The 22691-nt window shown below is 38.9% G+C and overlaps 1 protein-coding gene across 3 annotated transcripts in view; it reads right to left on the reverse strand.

Annotated features, from left to right (window-relative positions):
• The window catches only part of COLEC10 (collectin sub-family member 10 (C-type lectin)), a 51052-nt gene extending 43683 nt beyond the window's left edge, over positions 1-7369 (reverse strand). For 2 of the 3 annotated variants that reach the window (XR_827320.1, XM_010863414.1), the window contains exon 1: positions 7088-7367. Coding sequence is in view for 2 of the 3 variants with exons in the window: in XM_010863414.1 (XP_010861716.1) it covers positions 7088-7235 (148 nt within the window). In the remaining variant the exon portion in view is untranslated. Of the gene's footprint in view, positions 1-7087 lie in introns of all 3 variants that reach the window. The other variant, XM_010863415.1, reaches the window with a different exon arrangement.
• Positions 7370-22691: the final 15322 nt, after the last annotated feature.

Raw genomic sequence — 22691 nt, forward strand, 5'->3', positions numbered from 1 at the left:
TAATGTTAATTTATACCTCCAAGGGAAGGATCATTTCATGCCTAATGAGGATGACAAAACGTGAGGACAATGATATAACACGGTGAAATGAAACAATGTTTACTGGTTGGGAATCTGGAAGATGACTGTTAGCTCTGCCGTCAATGAGCAGCTGTGTGACCTAGAACAAGTTACTTTATGTCTCTGGGCTTCAGTTTTCACAAATGTGAAAATAACGGGGGTTAAATTAAGTAATCTGGAGTTACTTTAAAAGGTAGTTACACTTCCAATCAGAGTGTGAAAGTAACCCAGATACTGCTGGCCATCTGTTTGGATACTGAAAACACTCTTGAAAAATAACTCATGTGTCAATTGCTGGGATCCAGGGCCATGTTCAGAAAAATAGTGAGTGGCCAGATGAAGTCCAAATCCTAGAGGTAAGGGGTTTGCTGAGAAAGAAATTATCCCAAAGAAAGAGGTTTATATACTGGCAAAGCCATCTGATCTCATAGTGTCTGGCACTCAAAGATTAGTGCTCTCGTCCACCCACGCATGGGCTCCATAGGGATGGGTAGGATTTTTAAGCCAAAACTTAAGTATAATAGCTATTTCATCCTGCCCTGTAAAATCCTCTGATGTCTTCAACACTGGTTGGGACCCCTCCAGCTGATTAGATGGTTTAGCACTATGACTGGAGCGTGGAGTCCAATTGGGATTGAATTGAGTTCCAACCCACCACCTTCCAACTGTGTGACCTTAGGCTAGTGACTTAATAGTTATGAACCTGTTTCTTCATCTCTCAAATGAGAATTATGTCTCCTCTCTCAAAGTCTATTGAGAGAGTTTAACTTAAAAATTGCTGGAAAGCATTCAAGCAGCGCCTTGCCAGTGGCATCTGTTCAATGTGTGCTGGTTACTATTGCTACCACCATGACTGAGACTGCCATTACAGTCAAGCTGAAGAGGAGAGAGCCTTTCTTGGCTGCTTGAGTTCATCACAGGCCACAAGTGTGGATTGATGATCATTACTTGTAAATTTGCAGTGTCCTCAGAAGCAAAGGGAAGCCTTCCTTACTGAGTGAAGTGTCATTGAGTTAGTGGTCAGGCCAGGCCAACACAGGGGCACCAGGGGAGCTGTGCACTGCTGTGCTTACAGTGGCCACTGGTGGGAAAGTTCTTTAAGTACTGAAGGGGTGAAATGACAGCGCCTTCCAAGAGCAGTTGTTTTTTTTTTTTTTGAAGCATTGCACAACTTATGGGGGAATCTGCAGCATATCCCTGGAAAGTATTTTCAAGGAACTGTCAGGGGATCTTGGAAAATCTGGGTTCATTCATTGTGTCAAAAGGGAAGCCCCAGTGACTCAGTGGTAAAGAATCTGCCTGCTAATGCAGGAGACACACAACAGGCTCAGGTTCAATCCCTCGATCGGGAAGATCTTCTGGAGTAGGAAACGGCAACCCACTCCAATATTCTTGACTGGGAAATCCCATGGACAGAGGAGCCTGACAGGCTACAGTCCAAGGGGTTGCAAATGAGTTGAACATGACTTAGCAACTAAAAAACAATTGCATCAAAAATATTTACTGAGCCATCACTATGTGTCAGGAATTCTTCTAGGGTCTCTGCCATCATGAAACTTTCATTCTAGGACTGACAGTATGTATATAAATAGCAATCAGTCTGTGAAAATAATAAAATGTCTTGGAAACTATGACAGAGAGTACAGGGGTCTTCAGGCAGGGCCCCACTGTGCAGATGGCACTGGAGCTAAAACCAAAAACGAGAAGAAGGAACTCTCCTTGGGCAGATTTGGAGCAAGTTTGGGTCAGACAAAAGGAACATCAAGTGCAAAGATCCTGGGTTTGGAATGAGAGACAAAGCAAGGAAGGCTGCAGCAAACAAGTGGGCAAGTAGTATGAGGTGGGAGAAGTTGGGAGAAGCCAGATGGATCCAAAGGACCTCTGAGTCCACATAGACACACACACACACACACACACACAAATGTCTTTGAAAGAAAAGCCTCCTAAACTAAAAGCCAAAATAAGCAGTAGGGTAAAACACCATTCTAAATATAATTTCTAAACAGACAAATGAAGTGATGGAGTTCATTATCAGAGAGGCGGGGCATCACATTTAGCATGTAGTACAGTACAATGCTGGACTGTGAGGTTGCATAAACTCCATGTTTTGAGGCAGGGTCCTACTCATTTCTTATCAAAAAGGGGTCAGTGGGCTGTGTTTTCAAACATTATTCTAATAGAAACTAGTAGACGTCACAGAATGACCATGGACCCATACTAGAAGGTCAGGGGTCAAGCTCAAATTGCATGACTAACATCTTAAGTGGAAGACCTTGGAAACTCCACTTGACCTCATTGAGAGTATTTGTTTATCCTTGCTTTTGCACTGTGGTGTTGGAGAAGACTCTTGAGAGTCCCTTGGACTGCAAGGAGATCCAACCAGTCCATTCTGAAGGAGATCAGCCCTGGGATTTCTTTGGAAGGAATGATGCTAAAGCTGAAACTCCAGTACTTTGGCCACCTCATGCGAAGAGTTGACTCATTGGAAAAGACTCTGATGCTGGGAGGGATTAGGGGCAGGAGGAGAAGGGGATGACAGAGGATGAGATGGCTGGATGGCATCACTGACTCGATGGACGTGAGTCTGGGTGAACTCCGGGAGTTGGTGATGGACAGGGAGGCCTGGCGTGCTGTGATTCATGGGGTCGCAAAGAGTCGGACACGACTGAGGGACTGAACTGAACTGAACTGAGGTTTAAAATAATTGCTACCACATAAGTCAATTATAGGGTTTCCCTCATAACTCAGTCAGTAAAGAGTCTGCCTGCAATACAGGAGACCCAGGTTTGATTCCTGGGTTGGGAAGATCCCCTGGAGAAGGAAATGGCAACTCCAGTATTCTTGCCTGGAGAAATCCATGAACAGAGGAGCCTGGCAGCTACAGTCTATGGGGTCGCAAGAGTTGGACATGACTGAGCGACTAAACCCAGGCTGTGAAAATTAAACAAGATAGCGAAGGACAGGGAAACCTGGCATGCTACAGTCCATGGGGTCAAAAAGAGCCAATCAGGACTTACTTATCACCCAAATATTTCTTAGTGGTTTTACGTTTCTTTTTTAACATTTCTTATTAAAATTTCTTGTCATTGCTGTTTTGAAGTAAAACCACTAGAGGTCAGAATTTCACGTAAATTGTTTAAGGAAACCACCAACGTTGGGGGAAAAAAGAATGTCTACTAAGCAGCATAAAATAATAAATTTAAGGTGAAGAAAGAAAAATAAAAATGGCTTTCAACAAATAATTTTTGATAACTAGAGCAATATTCATTCTCAAAACTGCTATTCAATGGACTTAGCCAAATAGGAAGAAGAGGGAAAGACAAACAGAATTTGTTAAGTATCTGTTCTCGACACCGATACAGTTTAAGGTTCACATTGATTATCTGATGTTATTCTTAAAACATGTCTGCCATGAAACTCATTTTGCAAATAAAGAAACTAAAGTATAGACAGATGTGATATCATCCTGAATGAAGATCAAGCAGGTACAATCCAATGTTTTCCACTAAGTCAAGTTTGTGAAATAGTGCAGGAAAAAATGGTGTCTCTGTGTTAGATAACATACTATATGACAGATAAACATTAACAGTTTTCTGTTTGCCATTCTATATATTTTTATTTAATTCCAAGTCTCCTAAATGAATCTAGGGAAAGTTCCTTTTGTTGTCTGTTTCTCAGAGTATTTAGAAGTTTCTGAGCACAGTGCTGATAAATATGGTATTGAGATGATTAGCCATGAAGAAAAACATAGACCAGCTTGCTTTTAGGAAAAATATTTTGAACAAGGGCAATAATCTAGTTCTTTAAAAATGTTTACTTAGCCATCAAACCTTTCTTTTTTGTCATTTTGTAGAGATAAATATATAAATCTGCCTTATTCAGGGGTGGGGAAGACTATCATCACGTTCATAAGAGGATGAGGCAGTCTATATCTTGAGGAAAGACAAAAATCATTTCTGTGTTTTGGGGTATCCACAATGTCTAGCACAGGACACAGAGCAGAGGTAGGGCAGTGATGAATAGGCTCTTGATGCTATACGTGTTGTGCACATAGAGGCAATTTGCAAATAAAAATATGAGTTACGTGGGTCCTGACCCCAAGAGTTTTTAAGCTAACACCAGTTTGAAATGTAGGTACAAGCTTTTTCCTTAGCTTGAAACCTTTAGCATTGTACATGATGCCTGGGTTCCCTGGTGGCTCAGACAGTAAAGCATCTGCCTACTATACGGGAAACCCGGGTTCGATCCCTGGGTTGGGAAGATGCCCTGGAGAAAGAAATGGCACCCCACTCCAGTACTCTTGCCTGGAAAATCCCATGGACAGAGGAGCCTGGTAGGCTGCAGTCCATGGGGTTGCAAAGAATCGGACATGACTGAGCGACTTCACTTCACTGATGCCTGGGACTTAGTAGGTATTCAGGTTGCTCCAGAATCTTGGAATCACTTTAATAAGAATTTCTTTAATAAGAAATGTGGAATGCATTTGATGCCAAGTCCCTGGGCTCTAGGGGAAGAAGAAATTGTACCAAGTCCATAACAGACTTAGTTCTGGAATCCGGGGTTCTTAAGGGGTCCTTTCCAAGTCTTTCTTCCCTGGGAGCACTCACTTCTTCCTTCTGTCACATTCTCACTTGTAATCATCTCATAATTTCTACATACACTCAGGAAGAGAGTTAAAGGGGTTTCCACTGTTTGGAATCTTAAGAGAGTTGCTAATGGGAATGGAAAAGTTTTGTGTTAAATTAAAAAAATGAGAGTTGGAAGATTCATGTGGACACTATGCTGGTATCCAACACATATTAATTGCTCTCTGCTTTCCCTCTTAAATTATTTACCATTTCATTGCTCATGACACTGATATATATATATATATATGAAAAATATATTTCATATATATATATATATTTTCATATATATATATATGAAAAATGTAAAAGTGATAGTTACTCAGCTGTGTCTGACTATTTGCAATCCCATGGACTGTAGCCCACCAGGCTCCTCTGTCCATGGAATTCAACTGGAGTGAGTTGCCATGCCCTTCTCCAAGGGATCCTCCCAACCCAGGAATCGAACCCAGATCTCCTACATTACAGGCAGATTCTTTATCATCTGAGGCATCAGGAAAGCATATATATATATATATAATTTAATGCATCTCTTGTACATAAAATAGTGCTTAGCACATTCAATATATGTTGGCTGAGTTGAAATGACTAGAATCATTGAATTGGAGTACACTGTCTTTTGGACATTATTTTAACAATACTTTGTCCATTCTTCCTCCAGTTTGAAAGTTGCAGTTTCTCTGTAAGGAAAACTGCTTAACATTTCTATTCTCAAATGGATTCTCCCTTTGAAGGGACAGAAACATTTTAATTTTCCTCTATTCTGTGGAAAGTCCAGTAATGGTTTTAAGTAAATACTTTGTTTCTGACTGAAACTTTCTTTTCTGAACATTGACCCTCGCATTATTCATTTATTCACCCAAGAAATTATTTGGAAGCCCCAAGGTCTCATTGTTCTTCGTTGCATTTATTTTATGGTATCAAAGGTTAAAACTTAGATTGCAATCTTAGGAGGAAATTAATTCACTGATTAAGAAAAATGCATTTTAAGCAATACACATTTAAATCACTGACAAGCACAGGGCGATGTTTTTCTGTTGTGTCTGTGTGTGTGTTTTTAAGACCTTTTTTTCAACTTAAAATTTTAAGTAGCTGCAATTCTTCCACCCTCTAGCCTGGAGAAACAGAGCATGAATTACTAACGAAGGAGCACCGATCTGTACTGCAGTGACCACTTCCAGAACAAAAGGGTCAGAGCTGAAACCAAGAAAACAGGAGCATTTTTTAATCAACCAGTTGCTTGAAGCGCATTTGGACCTTGGCCCTACTTGAAAAAAAAAATTCCAATATTCTATCATCCTTCTGTTGAAGGCTCTTGGCCCTAAAGTCTCCACTTGCAAATAAAGAAATGCTTATTTCTATACCATCTCCAATCCTTTATTTGTTTTATTTTTATTATTTATTTTTTTTGGAGGGGGTTGTTTGGTTTCGAAGAACATAGAAGTATAATTATAAACATACTGATCTTTCAACATTTACAATAAACAGTATTTGGAAAAAGCAGGCTACAAGAAAAAGGGGAAACACGTCTGATGTTTGTTATGCAACTACTATGTTCCAGACATTAAATATTTTTTTGCAAATATTACTTTATTTAATCATTACTCCAGTGGTGAGTGGAGAGGATGATAACACTTTCCCCCACTCCTAATACGAAAGAGCTTAGGTTCAGAGAGTTAAAACTTTTCCTAAAGAGCATGTAGCTAGAAAGAAATGAAACAGAAATTTTCAGCCTGGTCCATGTCTCACTAAGGTAATTTTTTCTGTTATCCAACACTTCTCAAAATGGACCACACACTTTGATTATGACTGTAGAAAAATATGATTAATAGGGGATACAAGTTTAAGAGACATGGAAGAAATAAAAACAATATGCTGAGATGACAGTGCCATTTTCCTTTTTTGGCATTTTTTTTTTCTTACTGCCACCTCCAATTCTTGATGGACCCCTCTTCATTGGAACCCAGGAGTCCATTAATTTATGAAATGTATAAAAGAATTAAAGTTTACTGAGCTTTTGTCTAGTAGCTTTACCAGAATCAGTATGAGAAAACAGTTGGAGTAAAAACAGTCCATGAATAGAGATGTTATTAACAAAAGGAATCCTGTCTGTGTATCCCCCCTGGAGCTGCAAGGAAGGCGGAATATCCCCCTGTCCCACGTGAATTCTATCACATCCCTGTCCCAGGCTTCCACTCCTTCCCGGGGTTCTCTTACTTAACATCAAGGGAGTACCAGGACATTGATTTTCCTAAAATAGAAGGAGAGTAGAACTCTAGGGGGGAGAGTAGAAAACTCTAGGGAGGAGAGTTAGAGAAAGTGGGAGCTAGAGTGGCACTGAGCGATCAAGTAAGAGAGCTTACTTATTAGATGGGAAAATTTCACTTTTTTTCTTTCCTCACCTTTGGGTCCTGGTGAAATGGTGTGTGTGGCACAGACTTCAGTCGTAGGACGACTGTCGAGGTCCAGACCCAGACTCTGAATTTGCAAAAGAAAGAGCACCAGGAGAATGAACTGGTTTCTTCGAACTTGGGCTCCAAAGCCACCCATTGCTGCGGTTTCCTCAAAAAAGGGCTGCCTCAAAGTGCCAAATAAACAGTTCGATTTTTAATGAAAACTTCTTCTTTGGGGAAGAAAGGGAAATATCTGGAACACACATTCCAAAAAGGGCTGTAAAGACAGGAAGGAAGCATATCTTAGGTTGTTTATTTTCTCAGTGTTCCAAATGAGCCGTACATTTTCCAGACTATTTACTTTCAAGTGACAAGCGTTTATTGAAAATTATCTCTGAACTAAACACTCAAGTGTGCAGGTCAGTAGAAACACTCCAGAAAATAGAACAGATATACCTTTGGCTTAGTACATGAATGGATAATTTAATGCCCAAATTGCACTTAAATGTTGGGGTTCCAGAAAGACTGAGCCAGAGATTTTATGAATTACCTACATATTATATAATCATTGTGCATGGCTTTGAGCTTTTTAACAAGGAAATATTCATTACCTGTTTCTGGTGTCAGTTGAACACTAATACTCTTACTGCTCTCCATAAGCTTATTTCCTTCTCTTGCTACAAAGAATTGTCTTGGGGTTAAACCCCAAAGGAAAGAACACCACTTACTGCAAAGCAATTAGGCAATAAGTGTCAAGAATGTTAAAAATATGTATAGCCTTTGCCCTAGTAACTGGCCTTCTGGTACACTGCCTTAAAGAAATACTGTGAAATGTGGACAAAGCTTTGATTAAAAGATGTGGCCAAAGCAGGAAGGGGCATCAATTGCCTAATGACATATTGTTGTTGTTTAGTAGCTAAGTCATGTCTGACTCTTTTGTGACCCCGTGGACTGTAGCCCACCAGGATCCTCTGTCCATGGGATTTCCCAGGAGAGAATACTGGAGTGAGTTGCCATTTCCTTCTCCAGGGGATCTTCCTGACTCAGAGATCAAACTTGTGTCTCCTGCATTGGCAGGCAGATTCTTTACCACTGAGTCAATGATATGTTGCTGCTGCTGCTGCTGCTGCTAAGTCGCTTCAGTCGTGTCCGACTCTGTGTGATCCCATAGATGGCAGCCCACCAGGTTCCTCCTTCCCCGGGATTCTCCAGGCAAGAACAGTGGAGTGGGTTGCCAGTTCCTTCTCCAGTGCATGAAAGTTCATGAAAAGTGAAAGTGAAGTCGCTCAGTCATGTCCGACCCTCTGCGACCACGTGGACTGCAGCCTACCAGGCTCCTCCATCCATGGGATTTTTCCAGGCAAGAGTACTGGAGTGGGGTGCCATTGCCTTCTCCGCAATGATATGTTAAGGGTTGCCAAATCATAGTACATACAAATGTGTGAGCGTGCAACATGACAATTTTATTAAAAGAAGGAAATGGCGACCCACTCCAGTATTCTTGCCTGGGAAATCTGATGGGCATAGGAGCCTGATGGGTTGCAGTCCATGTGGTCACAAAGAATCAGATACAACTGAGCTACTAAACAACAATTATGGAGGCTAGAAATCTGAGTTCAAGGCATTGGCAAAGCATGCCTCTTCTGAAGACACCAAGAGAGGATCAGTTCCAGGCTCTCTCATAACCCCTGGTAGTGCCTCAAGGCGCTACAGTATGAGGTCTTGGGAGTAGGACTTCAACATAGGATTTTTCTATTTTGGCCTGCTGCTACTGCTAAGTCACTTCAGTCGTGTCCGACTCTGTGCGACCCCATAGACGGCAGCTCACTAGACTCCTCTGTCCCTGGGATTCTCCAGGCAAGAATACTGGAATGGGTTGCCATTTTCTTCTCCAATTTTTTTGGCCTGAGGAGACTCAATTCAACGCATAACAACAGACTAGTACTATGACTAGACTTACCTTTTCATAAGTCATACAGGGAAAGGGAGGGAAAGGAACTGGCATTGTTTGAATAGTCATTATGTGCAAAGATAGCCTTGGTCTCTTAACTTGCTTATTTTCTTTAAACCTGAAGATAGCCCTGTGGAATAGATAGTAATTCCCTTGCTTTGAAGCTCAGAAAAGTTGAGCAGTTTTTCCAAGGCCTCTGTGATGGTTGCTTTTAGGAGTCGACTGGATCATGGGAGCCAGACCCTCGGCTATACAGTTTTTCTGGGCATGTCTGTGAGAATGTTTCCAGATGAGCTTAGCATTTGAACTGGTAGACTGAGTAAACCAGTTTGGCCTCCCCAAAAGAGGGGCTCTCATCCAATTCTTTGAGTGCCTGAGTACAACAAAAAGACAGAGAAAGGAAGAATTTGCTCTTTGCCTGAGTGACAGAACTGGGACTGGTGTTGTCCTACACTTGGACTAGAACTTACAGCATCATTTATGCTGGTTCTAGAGCCTTTGGACTGGGACAGGTATTTATATCATTGTCTTCCTCAATTCTCAAGGTCTTCGGGCTTAGCCTGAAGGTATGCCGCTAGCTTTCCCAGGTCTCCAGCTTGCAAATGGTAGATCATGAGACTTTACATCCTTCACAATCATGTAAGCAAGTTTCATCTAATAGATCTCTTTCTTGAGGTATAGATATGCATATCTATAGATATGGGCATATACAGAGGTATATGCTGAAGAATGTATAGAATGAAGCAGGGCAAAGGCTAATGGAGTTTTGCCAAGAAAACGCATTGGTCATAGCAAACACCCTCTTCCAACAACACAATAGAAGACTCTACATGTGGACATCACCAGATGGTCAACACCGAAATCAGATTGATTATATTCTTTGCAGCCAAAGATGTAGAAGCTCTATACAGTCAGCAAAAACAAGACCGGGAGCAGACTGTGGCTCAGATCATGAACTCCTTATTACCAAATTCAGACTTAAATTGAAGAAAGTAGGGAAAACCACTAGACCATTCAGGTATGACTTAAATCAAATCCCTTATGATTACACAGTGGAGGTGAGAAATAGATTCAAGGGATTAGATTTGATAGAGTGCCTGAAGAACTATGGACGGGGGTTCATGACATTGTACGGGAGACAGGGATCAAGACCATCCCCAAGGAAAAGAAATGCAAAAAGCAAAATGGCTGCCTGAGGAGGCCTTACAAATAGCTGTGAAAAGAAGAGAAGCTAAAGGCAAAGGAGAAAAGGAAAGATATATCCATTTGAATGCAGAGTTCCAAAGAATAGCAAGGAGAGATAAGAAAGCCTTCCTCAGTGATCAATGCAAAGAAATAGAGGAAAACAGTAGAATGGGAAAGACTAGAGATTTCTTCAAGAAAATGAGAGATACCAAGGGAACATTCCATGCAAAAATGGGCTTGATAAAGGACAGAAATGGTAGGGACCTAACAGAAGCAGAAGATACTAAGAGGAGGTGGCAAGAACACACAGAAGAACTGTACAAAAAAGATCTTCATGACCAGATAACCACAATAGTATGATCACTGACCTAGAGCCAGACATCCTGGAATGTGAAGTCAAGTGGGCCTTTGGAAGCATCACTATGAACAAAGCTAATGGAGGTGATGCAATTGCAGTTGAGCTATCTCAAATCCTTAAAAAAGATGCTGTGAAAGTGCTGCACTCAATATGCCAGCAAATCTGGAAAACTCAGCAGTGTCCACAGGACTGAAAAAGGTCAATTTTCATTCCAATCCCAAAGAAAGGCAATGCTAAAGAACACTCAAACTACTGCACAATTGCACTTAGCTCACACGCTAGTAAAATAATGTTCAAAATTCTCCAAGCCAGGCTTCAACAGTATGTGAACTATGAACTTCCAGATTTTCAAGCTGGTTTCAGAAAAGGCAGAGGAACCAGAGATTAAATTGCCAACATCTGTTGAAACATCAAAAAAGCAAGAGAGTTCCAGAAAAACATCTACTTCTGCTTTATTGACTATGCCAAATCCTTTGACTATATGGATCACAATAAACTGTGGAAAATTCTGAAAGAGATGGGCATATCAGACCACTTGACCTCCTTCCTGAGAAATCTGTAGGCAGGTCAGGAAGCAACAGTTAGAACTGGACATGGAACAACAGACTGATTCCAAATAAGGAAAGGAGTACATCAAGGCTGTATATTGTCACCCTGCTTATTTAACTTATATGCAGAGTACATCATGAGAAATGCTGGACTGGATGAAGCACAAGCTGGAATCAAGAATGCTGGGAAAAATATCAATAACCTCAGATATGCAGATGACACCACCCTTATGGCAGAAAGCAAAAAAGAACTAAAGATCTTCTTGATGAAAGTGAAAAAGGAGACTGAAAAAGTTGGCTTAAAACTCAACATTCAGAAAACTAAGATCATGGCATCTGGTCCCATCACTTCATGGCAAATAGATGGGGAAACAGTGAGAGACTTTTTTAGGGTGGGGCTCCAAAATCACTGCAGATGGTGACTATAGCCATGAAATGAAAAGACGCTTACTCCTTGGAAGAAAAGTTATGACCAACCTAGACAGCTGCCATCTATGGGGTCGCACAGAGTCAGACACGACTGAAGTGACTTAGCAACAGCAGCAGACAGCATATTCAAAAGCAGAGACATTACTTTGCCAACAAAGGTCCATCTAGTCAAGGCTATGGTTTTTCCAGTAGTCATGTATGGATGTGAGAGTTTGACTATAAAGCAAGCTGAGTGCTGAAGAACTGATGCTTTTGAATTGAGGTGTTGGAGAAGACTCTTAGGAGTCCTTTGGACTGCAAGGAGATCCAACCAGTCCATCCTAAAGGAAATCAGCCCTGAATATTCATTGGAAGGACTGATGCTGAAGCCAAAACTCCAATACTTTGGCCACCTGATGAGAACTGACTCATTGGAAAAGCCCCTGATGCTCGGAAAAATTGAAGACTGGAGGAGAAGGGGATGACAGAGGATTAGATGGTTGGATGGCATCACTGACTCAATGGACATGAGTCTGAGTAAACTCCAGGATTTGGTGATGGACAAGGGAGGCCTGGCATGCTGCAGTCCATGGGGTCGCGAAGAGTCGGACATGACTGAGTGACTGAACTGAACTGATATATACGGGCTTCCCAGGTGGCTCAATGGTAAAGAATCCATCTGCCAAGCAGGAGACATGGGTTCAGTCCCTGTGTTGGAAAGATCCCTTGAAGGAGGAAATGGTCTGGAGAAATTCTATGTATAGAGGAGCTGGGCGGGCTACAGTCCATGGGGTCACAAAGAGCTGGACTTAGCGACTAAAACAACAACAATAATACTGTTATATACAGACAGATATAAACACAAAGATACAGATAAGATATAGATAGATAAAGATATATCCTGTTGGTTCTATTTCTCTGGAGACCCTATAGTCCCCATTGAAAAGGGGACAAAAGAAATTCAAATACAAATTATGTCTAAAAATGTCTGCTTTAAAATGCTATTTTCATTCCATAAAGCTGAATATTCTCTAGCTTTGAAAGTGCATTCATTTTCATACATGCTTAAAATGTCCAAAGTGGATGCATTTGTCAAGTTAACTGTGATAGGAAAATGGAATTAATAGAATGACGTTAGAAGCCTCAAATTTCACATCTGTCATAACCAGATGTATGACACAGAGCAAATCACTTAACTGCAATTGCCTCAAGGCATATAAAGTGAGTGTGGACTTGATATTTAATGTACTTTCTGAATTCTATGATTCTTTGAAAATAGGTGTTCTTTAAGCTATTTAGACTATTCTAAATCTATTTCACTTCTTTCATTTCTTTTTTAAGCACTGCCTGGCACACAATGAAAATGCATTCATTACATCTATATACAGAGATCCACTGGTAACAGTTTAAAGCAATAGTCCTTAGTATTTTTCCTTGAATGCCCTATTCCTGCTTCTTTCCAACATTTTTTAAAAAAACTCACCAGTGCATATAATATCTTTCCATATTAATGAATAGACTATCATATCAAAATTTGAATTAGTTCCGATTATTCATCACACATTTTATATATAAAATGTGATTTAGTCAATCAATGCCATATTGTTGGGAATTGGAACTTTCTAATATTATAATATTGTGATAAACATCTTTAGAGCTCAAACTGTGTTCTTATTCTTTTTGATCTTGTAGAAGATGAATGTATTTGACTTGGTAACTCACTGAATGCTGAGAGCAAGAGACAAAGAGAAATTTTTAAAAAATAATTCATATATTGTCATCACATTGTTCTGTTCTTTCTCATGGAGTCTATGGTCTCCAGATTGATTTCTTTCTAATCTGGCTTGGAAATTATAGTTTGCTTTTCCCCTCACTGATAAATATGGGAGATTATAAATAGGTGGATATTCAAAGAAGAGGACTTTCATAGACTAGAGAGGACTGCTCTACTTTCAGCTATGATTTACCAAGAAATGTGATCTTAAAAAACACTTTTCAGTTTTAATCTGGATGACAAGAAAAACACTGCTACCACTAAGAAACCCTGGTTATGGAAAAAATAATTCTGAAAGGAAAATAATGAGGCTGGGTAAGTTTAAAGGTCAGGGAAATAACAGGATGGAGATCACAAGGCAGGCATTTTGGAATGCAGGTTATGATTCCAGGAGAAAGTCTAGAATTTGAGATTTCAATTGGAGAGTGAAAAGAATGGAGATTATAGATAAAAGTGGAATTTTGAGTGAGAAAAGAAGTTCAAGAGTATGAATGCCAAGAGATTCTAAGTTCAGGGGATCAGAAGGTGAAAGGAGGGTTAGCAAACAGATCAAAGAGGGAGCAAAATGTCAAGGAAGCCAAAGGACAAGAAAATCTAGGTGTATAATTGGTCCCAATGAATGCACGGAAGCATAAGATGAAGGCTGAGATAAGCCATGGGATTTAGAAGTCAGTAATTTATAAATAGTACCTTATGAATGAAAGAGATCACTTGGTAGAGAGATTTCATCAAGATGAGAGAAAAGGAATGACAAGGAGTCCTATGACCACTGGGAAAGTCATTATTGAAAAGTCACAATCATAAGAAAACTATAATAATACAACTTTATTGACATATATTTCTCCTGCTTACTTACCTTCAACATCTAAAAACATGCTGTATCAGTTCTCCTTAAGAGTTCTAAACAGTGCTTAAACCAGAGTGCTATTAAAAATTAAATGTTGTGATGAGTGAGAAATGGAATCTAGAATAATTTACTATATAATCTGTCAATGAAGAAAAGAAAAATAATGTAAAGAAGGTACTAATGAAACCACATTTGTGAACCCATTTCAACCACATTTAAAGTTGTGAGCCTGTCGCTATTGTCTAAAAATTTTGTATAGGTTCCCTGATAACCCAGTAAATATGGAATGAATGAATGACAGAAACTTTAAAAGGGGAGAGAGGATTGAATAAATGAAAGGAAGTCATCAGATGATGTTAAATGTATTTCTTGTGAAAAATATCTGTTGCTTGCTTGAAAAATATTGAGATATAAGAAGTAATTCTCCATTATTTAGAAAATGAAGTCAGAAGTTGAAGTACAAGTCAACTCTGCCTTTTCTTTAAAACATAGTTCTGAAATAAACAATAAATCAATCAAGTTTTCAGTTCATATAAAATTAGAAGAGGTTAGATGGAGCTAGTAGTAAAGAATCCACCTGCCAGTGCAAGAGAAACAAGGGATGCGAGTTCGATCCCTGAGTCAGAAAGATCCCCTGGAAGATGACATGGCAACTTACTCCAATATTCTTGTCTGGAAAACTTCATGGACAGAGGAGCCTGGCAAGCTATAGTCCACAGGCCGCAAAGAGTTGAACAAGACCAAGTGCGTGCACACGCGCGTGTGCTTGCACACACACAATAATAAATATAAAAAGACAAGAATTAGTGACTCATTTATGAAATTGTCCTGTGATCCCACATTTTCCTGAATTTTTCATCTTCCATTTCCCAAGGCATTTGAAATTGTAGGCTTAAGATTTATTCTTGTCCAAAATGACATACCACTGAAGTGAATAACAAGTGGTATTTCACCCCCTTCCCTCTCTTCTACCCATTTTTCATGGTGAATGGTGACCCCATAAAAAATACGTGCACATTTCAATGCCCCAACCCTGTGAATGTGATCTTAGTTGGCAAAAGGGTCTTTGTAGATGTAATTAAGCTAAGGATCTCAAGATAAATTATCTGGATTATCCATGTGTTGTGTTAGTCATGTCCAGCTCTTTGCGACCTCATAGACTGTAGCCCACCAGGCTCCTCTGTCCATGGAATTCTCCAGGCGAGAATTCTGGAGTAGGTTGCCATTTCTTTCTTCAAGAGGTCTTCCCAACCCAGGGAGGGAACCCAGGTCTCCTGCATTGACGGTAGATTCTTTACTGTCTAAACCACCAGGAAAGCAAATTATCTGGATTATCTGGGTGGTCCTTAAATCCAATAACAAGTGTCTTTATAAGAGACACTAAGAGGAGACACAGGGACAAAAGGAGAAGGTCACATGAGGACAGAGGCAGAGGTTGAAGTTATGCAGCCATGCTCAGGAACCCCTGGAGCTACCAAAAACTAAAAGAATGTAGGAACCACTGTTTGCCTAGAGCCTTCAGAAGGAGCTCAGGCCTGCCAGTCTCAATTTCATACTCTGACCTTCATGCTACTGCTACTGCTAAGTCACTTCAGTCGTGTCCGACTCTGTGCGATCCCATAGATGGCAGCCCACTAGGCTCCCCCGTCCCTGGGATTCTCCAGGCAAGAACACTGGAGTGGGTTGTCATTTCCTTCTCCAATGCATAAAAGTGAAAAGTGAAAGTGAAGTCGCTCAGTGGTGTCCGACCCTCAGCGACCCCATGGACTGCAGCCTTCCAGGCTCCTCCGTCCATGGGATTTTCTAGGCAAGAGTACTGGAGTTGGGGTGCCATTGCCTTCTCCTCTGACCTTCATAGTTGTGAGAGAATAAATTTGTGTTATTTTAAGACACCAACTCTGTGTTAGCTTGTTACAGCAGGCCTAGGAAACTAAGATACCATTCTTGTGATATTCGTTCCCAGTTCCTGGGAAGGAAAAACATAATATACATGTACTTGGTGCCTGACAGAGACAGTGTAACATCTGTTCTTGTGTATTTTAATTATTGTGCATCCAGCTTAGATGCTATCTGGAGGGAAATGAAAAACAGAATATGAAACAAGCATATCCCAAGGCCGAAGTGTTTTACTAGTTAAAACAGGAGAACAACAAAATGACAACCTCATCTCCTGAAGGAATTTCCTGACAAGGTGACATAACTCAACTCTGGACTTGGTTTGGTCTTTGTCCATTCCCATATAAGCATCTTATTTGCTTAAAATTCTCTTTTGTAAGTTAATTTAATTGTTTGAAGTTTGTAAAAAAAATAGAAGTTAATAGAAAGGCTTTTAAAATGACATATTTAGAAAGCAAAATGCTAACAGACATTCATAAAATTATTTTTTTTATATTTTATGTCATATTTATAAAAGCACATCTTAAAAAAATCAAATTGTTTTAATAGGTTTATGAGATAAAACACAATCCTCCTACTATTCTTGCCCTAATCTTTATTCTTGCTCCTGTGAGGACATTATTATAGTCATTTCTTCTTCTTTTATCTTTTCCATATTTTTAAGCAAAAAATTTATACTGGTATTCTTGAGTTTTATTTTTTCAATTAAATTGACTTAATTGGAAAGTGGAGATTTCTTTCTCTTTCATCCTTAGTCCTACGTCTTCTTCCACATGTTTCATTTATTTCTCTTTATAATTTAATATTATCATTTAATACAATATTCAGTGTATTATCATGACTGTAACAATTATTCATAGCTGAATCACATGGTGCATTATGATGACATTCTGTTTCCTGAACTAATTTTGTTTTCACAATATTTAATAACTGTGTTGTTTTCTTTTAAATGGCTTTCTATGTACCAACCCTATAATAACTACTCATTCTTTGAGATTTGTCAGTTCTGTGTAAAGTGTAAAATATTCAAAATATTCAACTAGTTTCCACTATTCTTCTTAGAAATACTTCTTCCTCTGCTTTTCTTAGAAATGCCTCAAGATACTTGTACCGTCTGGACTGAATGTTATTTAGGCTGAGGTAGAGCTTTCATTTTGGGACTTTTCTTCACTGTCTAAGAACATGTATTACCACTTCTTTTCCTGTGTCCACACTTTTTCCCTTGGTTCTATCCTTCACCTTGTGTTGTATTTTCCTGAAAAAGAATGAAGCTGTAGATACATTTTTCACATGCTGCATGTCTGAAAATGTAATAATTCTATCTCCAAATTACATTGTATTTTGGCTGGGTATAGAATTCTGGGTTGGAAGTAATTTCACCATGACATGTAAAAACATCATTCTACTTTCTTCTAGCTTCCAGTATTGCTATTAAGAGCTTTGATGTCGTTCAAATTGTCTACTCTTTGTACAGAATATTGTTTTCATTTTAGGAGCATTTCTTTATCTACTGAAATTTCAGTAGTATGGCCTTAATTTGAGCCTTTTTGCATTCACCGCTCTGCATTATCTGTAGTCACTTTTCTATTGCTTCTTCTTTTCTGTAGAATCTATCATAATAGATTATTATTATTATTTGTATTCTATTATTGCTATTTTGGTGATATTCTGGAGGAAATAGAATATAAATATGTAGATTCAAGCTGCCATATGGACTCAGATACTCCAAAGATTACCTTATCATATAGTTTCAAGCAACTCCTTCAGGCAGATGTCCTAAGGTGAGACTCAATGAGCATATTCTTTCCCCTAAAAATTAGTCTTGGGGAGGATATGGCTACAGGAAGAGAGTAGAGCATCCTTTTCACATAACATGTATGAAACTAAACAAAATTATTAAAAATAAACTATTTCAGAGTTCCGAAAATTGACCAAAGCAGATAATAAGTGTAGAAACATTTATTCTTGAAAAGCTGTCATAGCTTTGTATAAGAACAATGAACGTACGAGTCCTTCATGTGTGATGCCAATTCCATCTTTCCTCTATATAAGATTATGAGCACAGTAGTTTTATCAGTAAAAGGAAGTCCCCAAAATCCAGCAACTTTGCTGCCACAGACAGACTTAATATGGAACAATGTATGTGAAACATACTTATACATTAATGTAACCAACTAGTGAGTACAGAAGTAAATTTTCACACTGATTGTTAGCCAAAGTACCAAGGCAATTCAGTGAGGAAAGTGATAGTATTTTTTAACAAATGATGTTGCAGGGAAAATTGAATTGCTACACAAAAAGAACTTAGAACCACATCTCACATTGTACTCAAAAATTAACTCAAAACAGACCAAAAACTGCAATATAAGGGACAAAACTATAAAACTTATAGAATAAAACATAAAATAAGATACTTGTGACCTTGAGTTAGGCAAAAATTTCTTAGATATTATACCAAAGCCATGGCCCACAAAAATTGATAAATTATATTACTTTCAAATTTAAAACATTTGTACTTAAGCACACATATACATCATTAAGAATAAATAGACAAGTCACACATTGGAAGAAAGTATTTGCAAACCATATATTTAATAAAGGACTTGTAAAAAACTGAATAATAAAATGCAACTGACTAAATAAAAAAGCATGAGCTAAATAACTGAGCAAACATCATCACCAACTCCAATGGACATGAGTTTGAGCAAACTCTGGGAGATGGTGATGGAGACGGAAGCCTGGCGCGCTGCAGACCATGGGGTCACAAAGAGTAAGACACAACTGAGTGACTGAACTGAACTGACATTTGTACAAAGACAGTAAATAGCTAATATAGGTATGGAAAGATGCCCAATGTCATTACTCCTTAAGTTCCAATGAGATACCATTAGCCACAGATTAGACTAGTCATAACAATAAACCAAGTGATAGTTAAGTGTTGGCTAGGATGTAATAAACTGGAACCCTCCTTCTTTATTGGTAGGGATGTAAATGGTACAGTCACTTTGGAAAACAGTTTGGAAGTTTCTTTAAAAGTTAAATATAAACTTAAAATATAAGCTAGCAATTCAACTCTTTGATAGATTTCCAACAGAAATTAAAATATATGTCCATACAAGTACTTGTACATGAATGTTCATAACAGTGTTATTCATAATAATCAAAAATTGGAAACAAGACAAATGTCCATCAAGCAGTGGATAGATTTTGTCCATCAAGTAGTGTATGCATACAATGGATCAATAATGTCAGGAACAAACTACTGATACATGTAACAACATAGGTGATGGTGCCTCTCCAAGTGATCCTTAAGTAGAGGAGCCCAGGGGCTTCCCTGGTGGCTCAATGGTATAGAGCCCGCCTGCCAATGCAGGAGACATGGGTTTTATCCTTGGGTCTGGAAGATTCCTGGTAAAAGGAATGGCAACACATTCCAGTATTCACACTTGGGAAATTCCACAGAGGAGCCTGGTGGGTTACAGTTCATGATGTCGCAAAGGGTTGGACAAGACTTAGTGACTGAGCATGCAAGCAGAGGAAACCAGACAAAAACTCCTACATATTATATTATTCCTTTTCCATGAAATTTCTAGGATTGGCAAGATTTCCAAGATAGAAAGCAGATGAGTAGTTGCCTAAGGCTGGGGGTGGAAGCAGAAATTGATTTCGCATGGACACAAAGGAACTTTGGGAAGTGATGGCTCTGTTATAAACTTGTGTTACAGTTGCAGTTGCAGAACTACATAAATACATAAAAATCCCAACTCCTCACTTACAACTGGCTAATAGTATGGTACATAATTTATACCTCCCTAAAACTTAAAAAAATCACACAGAAGTGAAAAACAACTAACGTTAAAATTACCTTCCAAACTCTTGAAATGTTTTAATTCTCAAGAAGTGTTTGTAAGCCTAGAATACATCAATTAGAAAATTTTGCCTCTGCCGCCACTTTGGAAATCAGTTCTGGTAGATTCAATCTTAAAACTGCTGCCATGTTAGCCCCTAGTGTCTTTATGTGATGCTTTTTCAATCAAAGGAATCAATAAAAAACAGTAACCAGAGAAAAGAAAAAACTTAATATATTACAAATTACTAAATTCTATTATTTAAATAAATCTGAGTATAAACTTAATTACAAAAATTAATTACACCAAAGAGCATGAGTATCCCCAACCATTTGCTTACAGATCAATACCTTCTTCTGGTTCTAATGTGTCTTAAGGCAAGTTTCTGATTTTCATTATTTTGTTCTGTGATTAATTATACACTGCAATTTCTTGAATAATATTGGATGAATTAGAATGGGTAATTATATGGGCACATAATGATAGGGGTTTGAGTTTTAATGATAGATATGTGTGACACAAATGCATTTATTCACCTACTGATTCAACAACTGTGTATTATTTATCAGATACTGTAGTATAATATCTGGAATTATTTATCAGATATTATAGTTTAATATCTGTGTCCATAGGCACAGAGTTTTCCTTAGGGAATTCATTATCTTTTGAGGAAGAAGGAGAAGTTTAAAAAATACTTGCCAGTTTAAGTTATTTCTTAAATTTTTTCCCATTCTGATAAGGACAAACATCAGGTATCCAGTTGTCATGGAGACTTAGATGAGAGCGACTTGACTTAAGTTTGGTAGATTAGAAAAATTTCCTTTAGTTGATGTTTCCTAAGCAGGTTTTGGAAACTTTATTGGAATCAGACAAATAAAGCTGAGAAGGGATAAAATGAAAACAGCTTCCATAGACAGAGTAGTATTTGCCAAGACTCGGTTGAGAGATAGAAAGATATGTGTGGGGAACTGAAAGTAGTTGACTGAGGCTAGAGTTTGGAACTTGATTGGATGGATGAGGCTCAAGCTGAAGGTAAGGACTAGATCCGAAGGACATTATAGGTGTTGCTTAGGAGTTTGGAAAAGATACTAAAGGCAGTGGACGTGCAAGAAAGGTTTTAAGAAAGGGGATGCTGTTGCTGGATCTGAAAATCAGAATATGAGAGATATGTCAGAGGTAGACCTTCATTAATAGAAACAAAAAACAATGGTTTATTTGCTTAACAATATAAGTGTTAGTCACTCAGTGACTGACTCTTTGCAACCCCACCAGGCTCCTCTGTCCATGAGATTTTCCAGGCAAGGATACTGGAGTGGGTTGTCATTTCCTTCTCCAGGGGATCTTCCCAACCCAGGGATCAAACCCGGGTCTCCTGCACTGCAGGCAGATTCTTTACCGAGTGAGCTACAAGGGAAGCCCACTTAACAAGATAGGTGATTGGGTTTTTCAGTTTGCTTGTTGTTGTTATTGTTGTTGTTTTTTCCCCAAATCTGAAAGCAGAGAATCCTAATCTTATTGATCACATAGTAGTACCATGCTATCTATCGTCAGGGACCAAGACTTCTATTCTCTGGCTTCACTATATTTTCATGTGGCTTTTCTCCTCATAGTCACAAAAAAGCTGCCATAATTTCAAACATTGCACCTACATTCTAGGCAGGATGACCAAGGGCTGAGATAATTAGACAGCTCAATAGTCATCTTTTCAAAGAATTATCCCGGAGATAATTCTTTGAAAAGATGACTATCGAGCTGTCTAATTAGGAAGTCAAGAAACACCTGGAGTAACAGGCAAATTTGGCCTTGGAATACAGAATGAAGCAGGGCAAAGACTAATAGAGTTTTGCCAAGAAAATGCACTGGTCATAACAAACACCCTCTTCCAACAACACAAGAGAAGACTCTATACATGAACATCACCAGATGGTCAACACTTAAATCAGATTATATTCTTTGCAGCCAAAGATGGAGAAGCTCTATACAGTCAGCAAAAACAAGACCAGGAGCTGACCGTGGCTCAGACCATGAACTCCTTATTGCCAAATTCAGACTTATATTGAAGAAAGTAGGGAAAACCACTAGACCATTCAGGTATGACCTAAATCAAATCCCTTATGATTATACAGTGCAAGTGAGAAATAGATTTAAGGGCCTAGATCTGATAGATAGAGTGCCCGATGAACTATGGACTGAGGTTTGTGACATTGTACAGGAGACAGGGATCAAGACCATTCCCATAGAAAAGAAATGAAAAAAGCAAAATGGCTGTCTGGGGAGGCCTTACAAATAGCTGTGAAAAGAAGAGAAGCAAAAAGCAAAGGAGAAAAGGAAAGATATAAACATCTGAATGCAGAGTTCCAAGGAATAGCAAGAAGAGATAAGAAAGCCTTCTTCAGCGATCAATGCAAAGAAATAGAGGAAAACAACAGAATGGGAAAGACTAGGGATCTCTTCAAGAAAATCAGAGATACCAAAGGAACATTTCATGCAAAGATGAGCTCGATAAAGGACAGAAATGGTATGGACCTAACAGAAGCAGAAGATATTAAGAAGAGATGGCAAGAATACACAGAAGAACTGTACAAAAAAGATCTTCACGACCCAGATAATCACGATGGTGTGATCACTGACCTAGAGCCAGGCATCCTGGAATGTGAAGTCAAGTGGGCCTTAGAAAGCTTCACTACGAACAAAGCTAGTGGAGGTGATGGAATTCCAGTGGAGCTATTCCAAATCCTCAAAGATGATGCTGTGAAAGTGCTGCACTCAATATGTTAGCAAATGTGGAAAACTCAGCA

This window comes from Bison bison, unplaced genomic scaffold (assembly GCF_000754665.1).
Source record: "Bison bison bison isolate TAMUID 2011002044 unplaced genomic scaffold, Bison_UMD1.0 scf7180017864491, whole genome shotgun sequence".
NCBI lineage: Eukaryota > Metazoa > Chordata > Mammalia > Artiodactyla > Bovidae > Bison > Bison bison.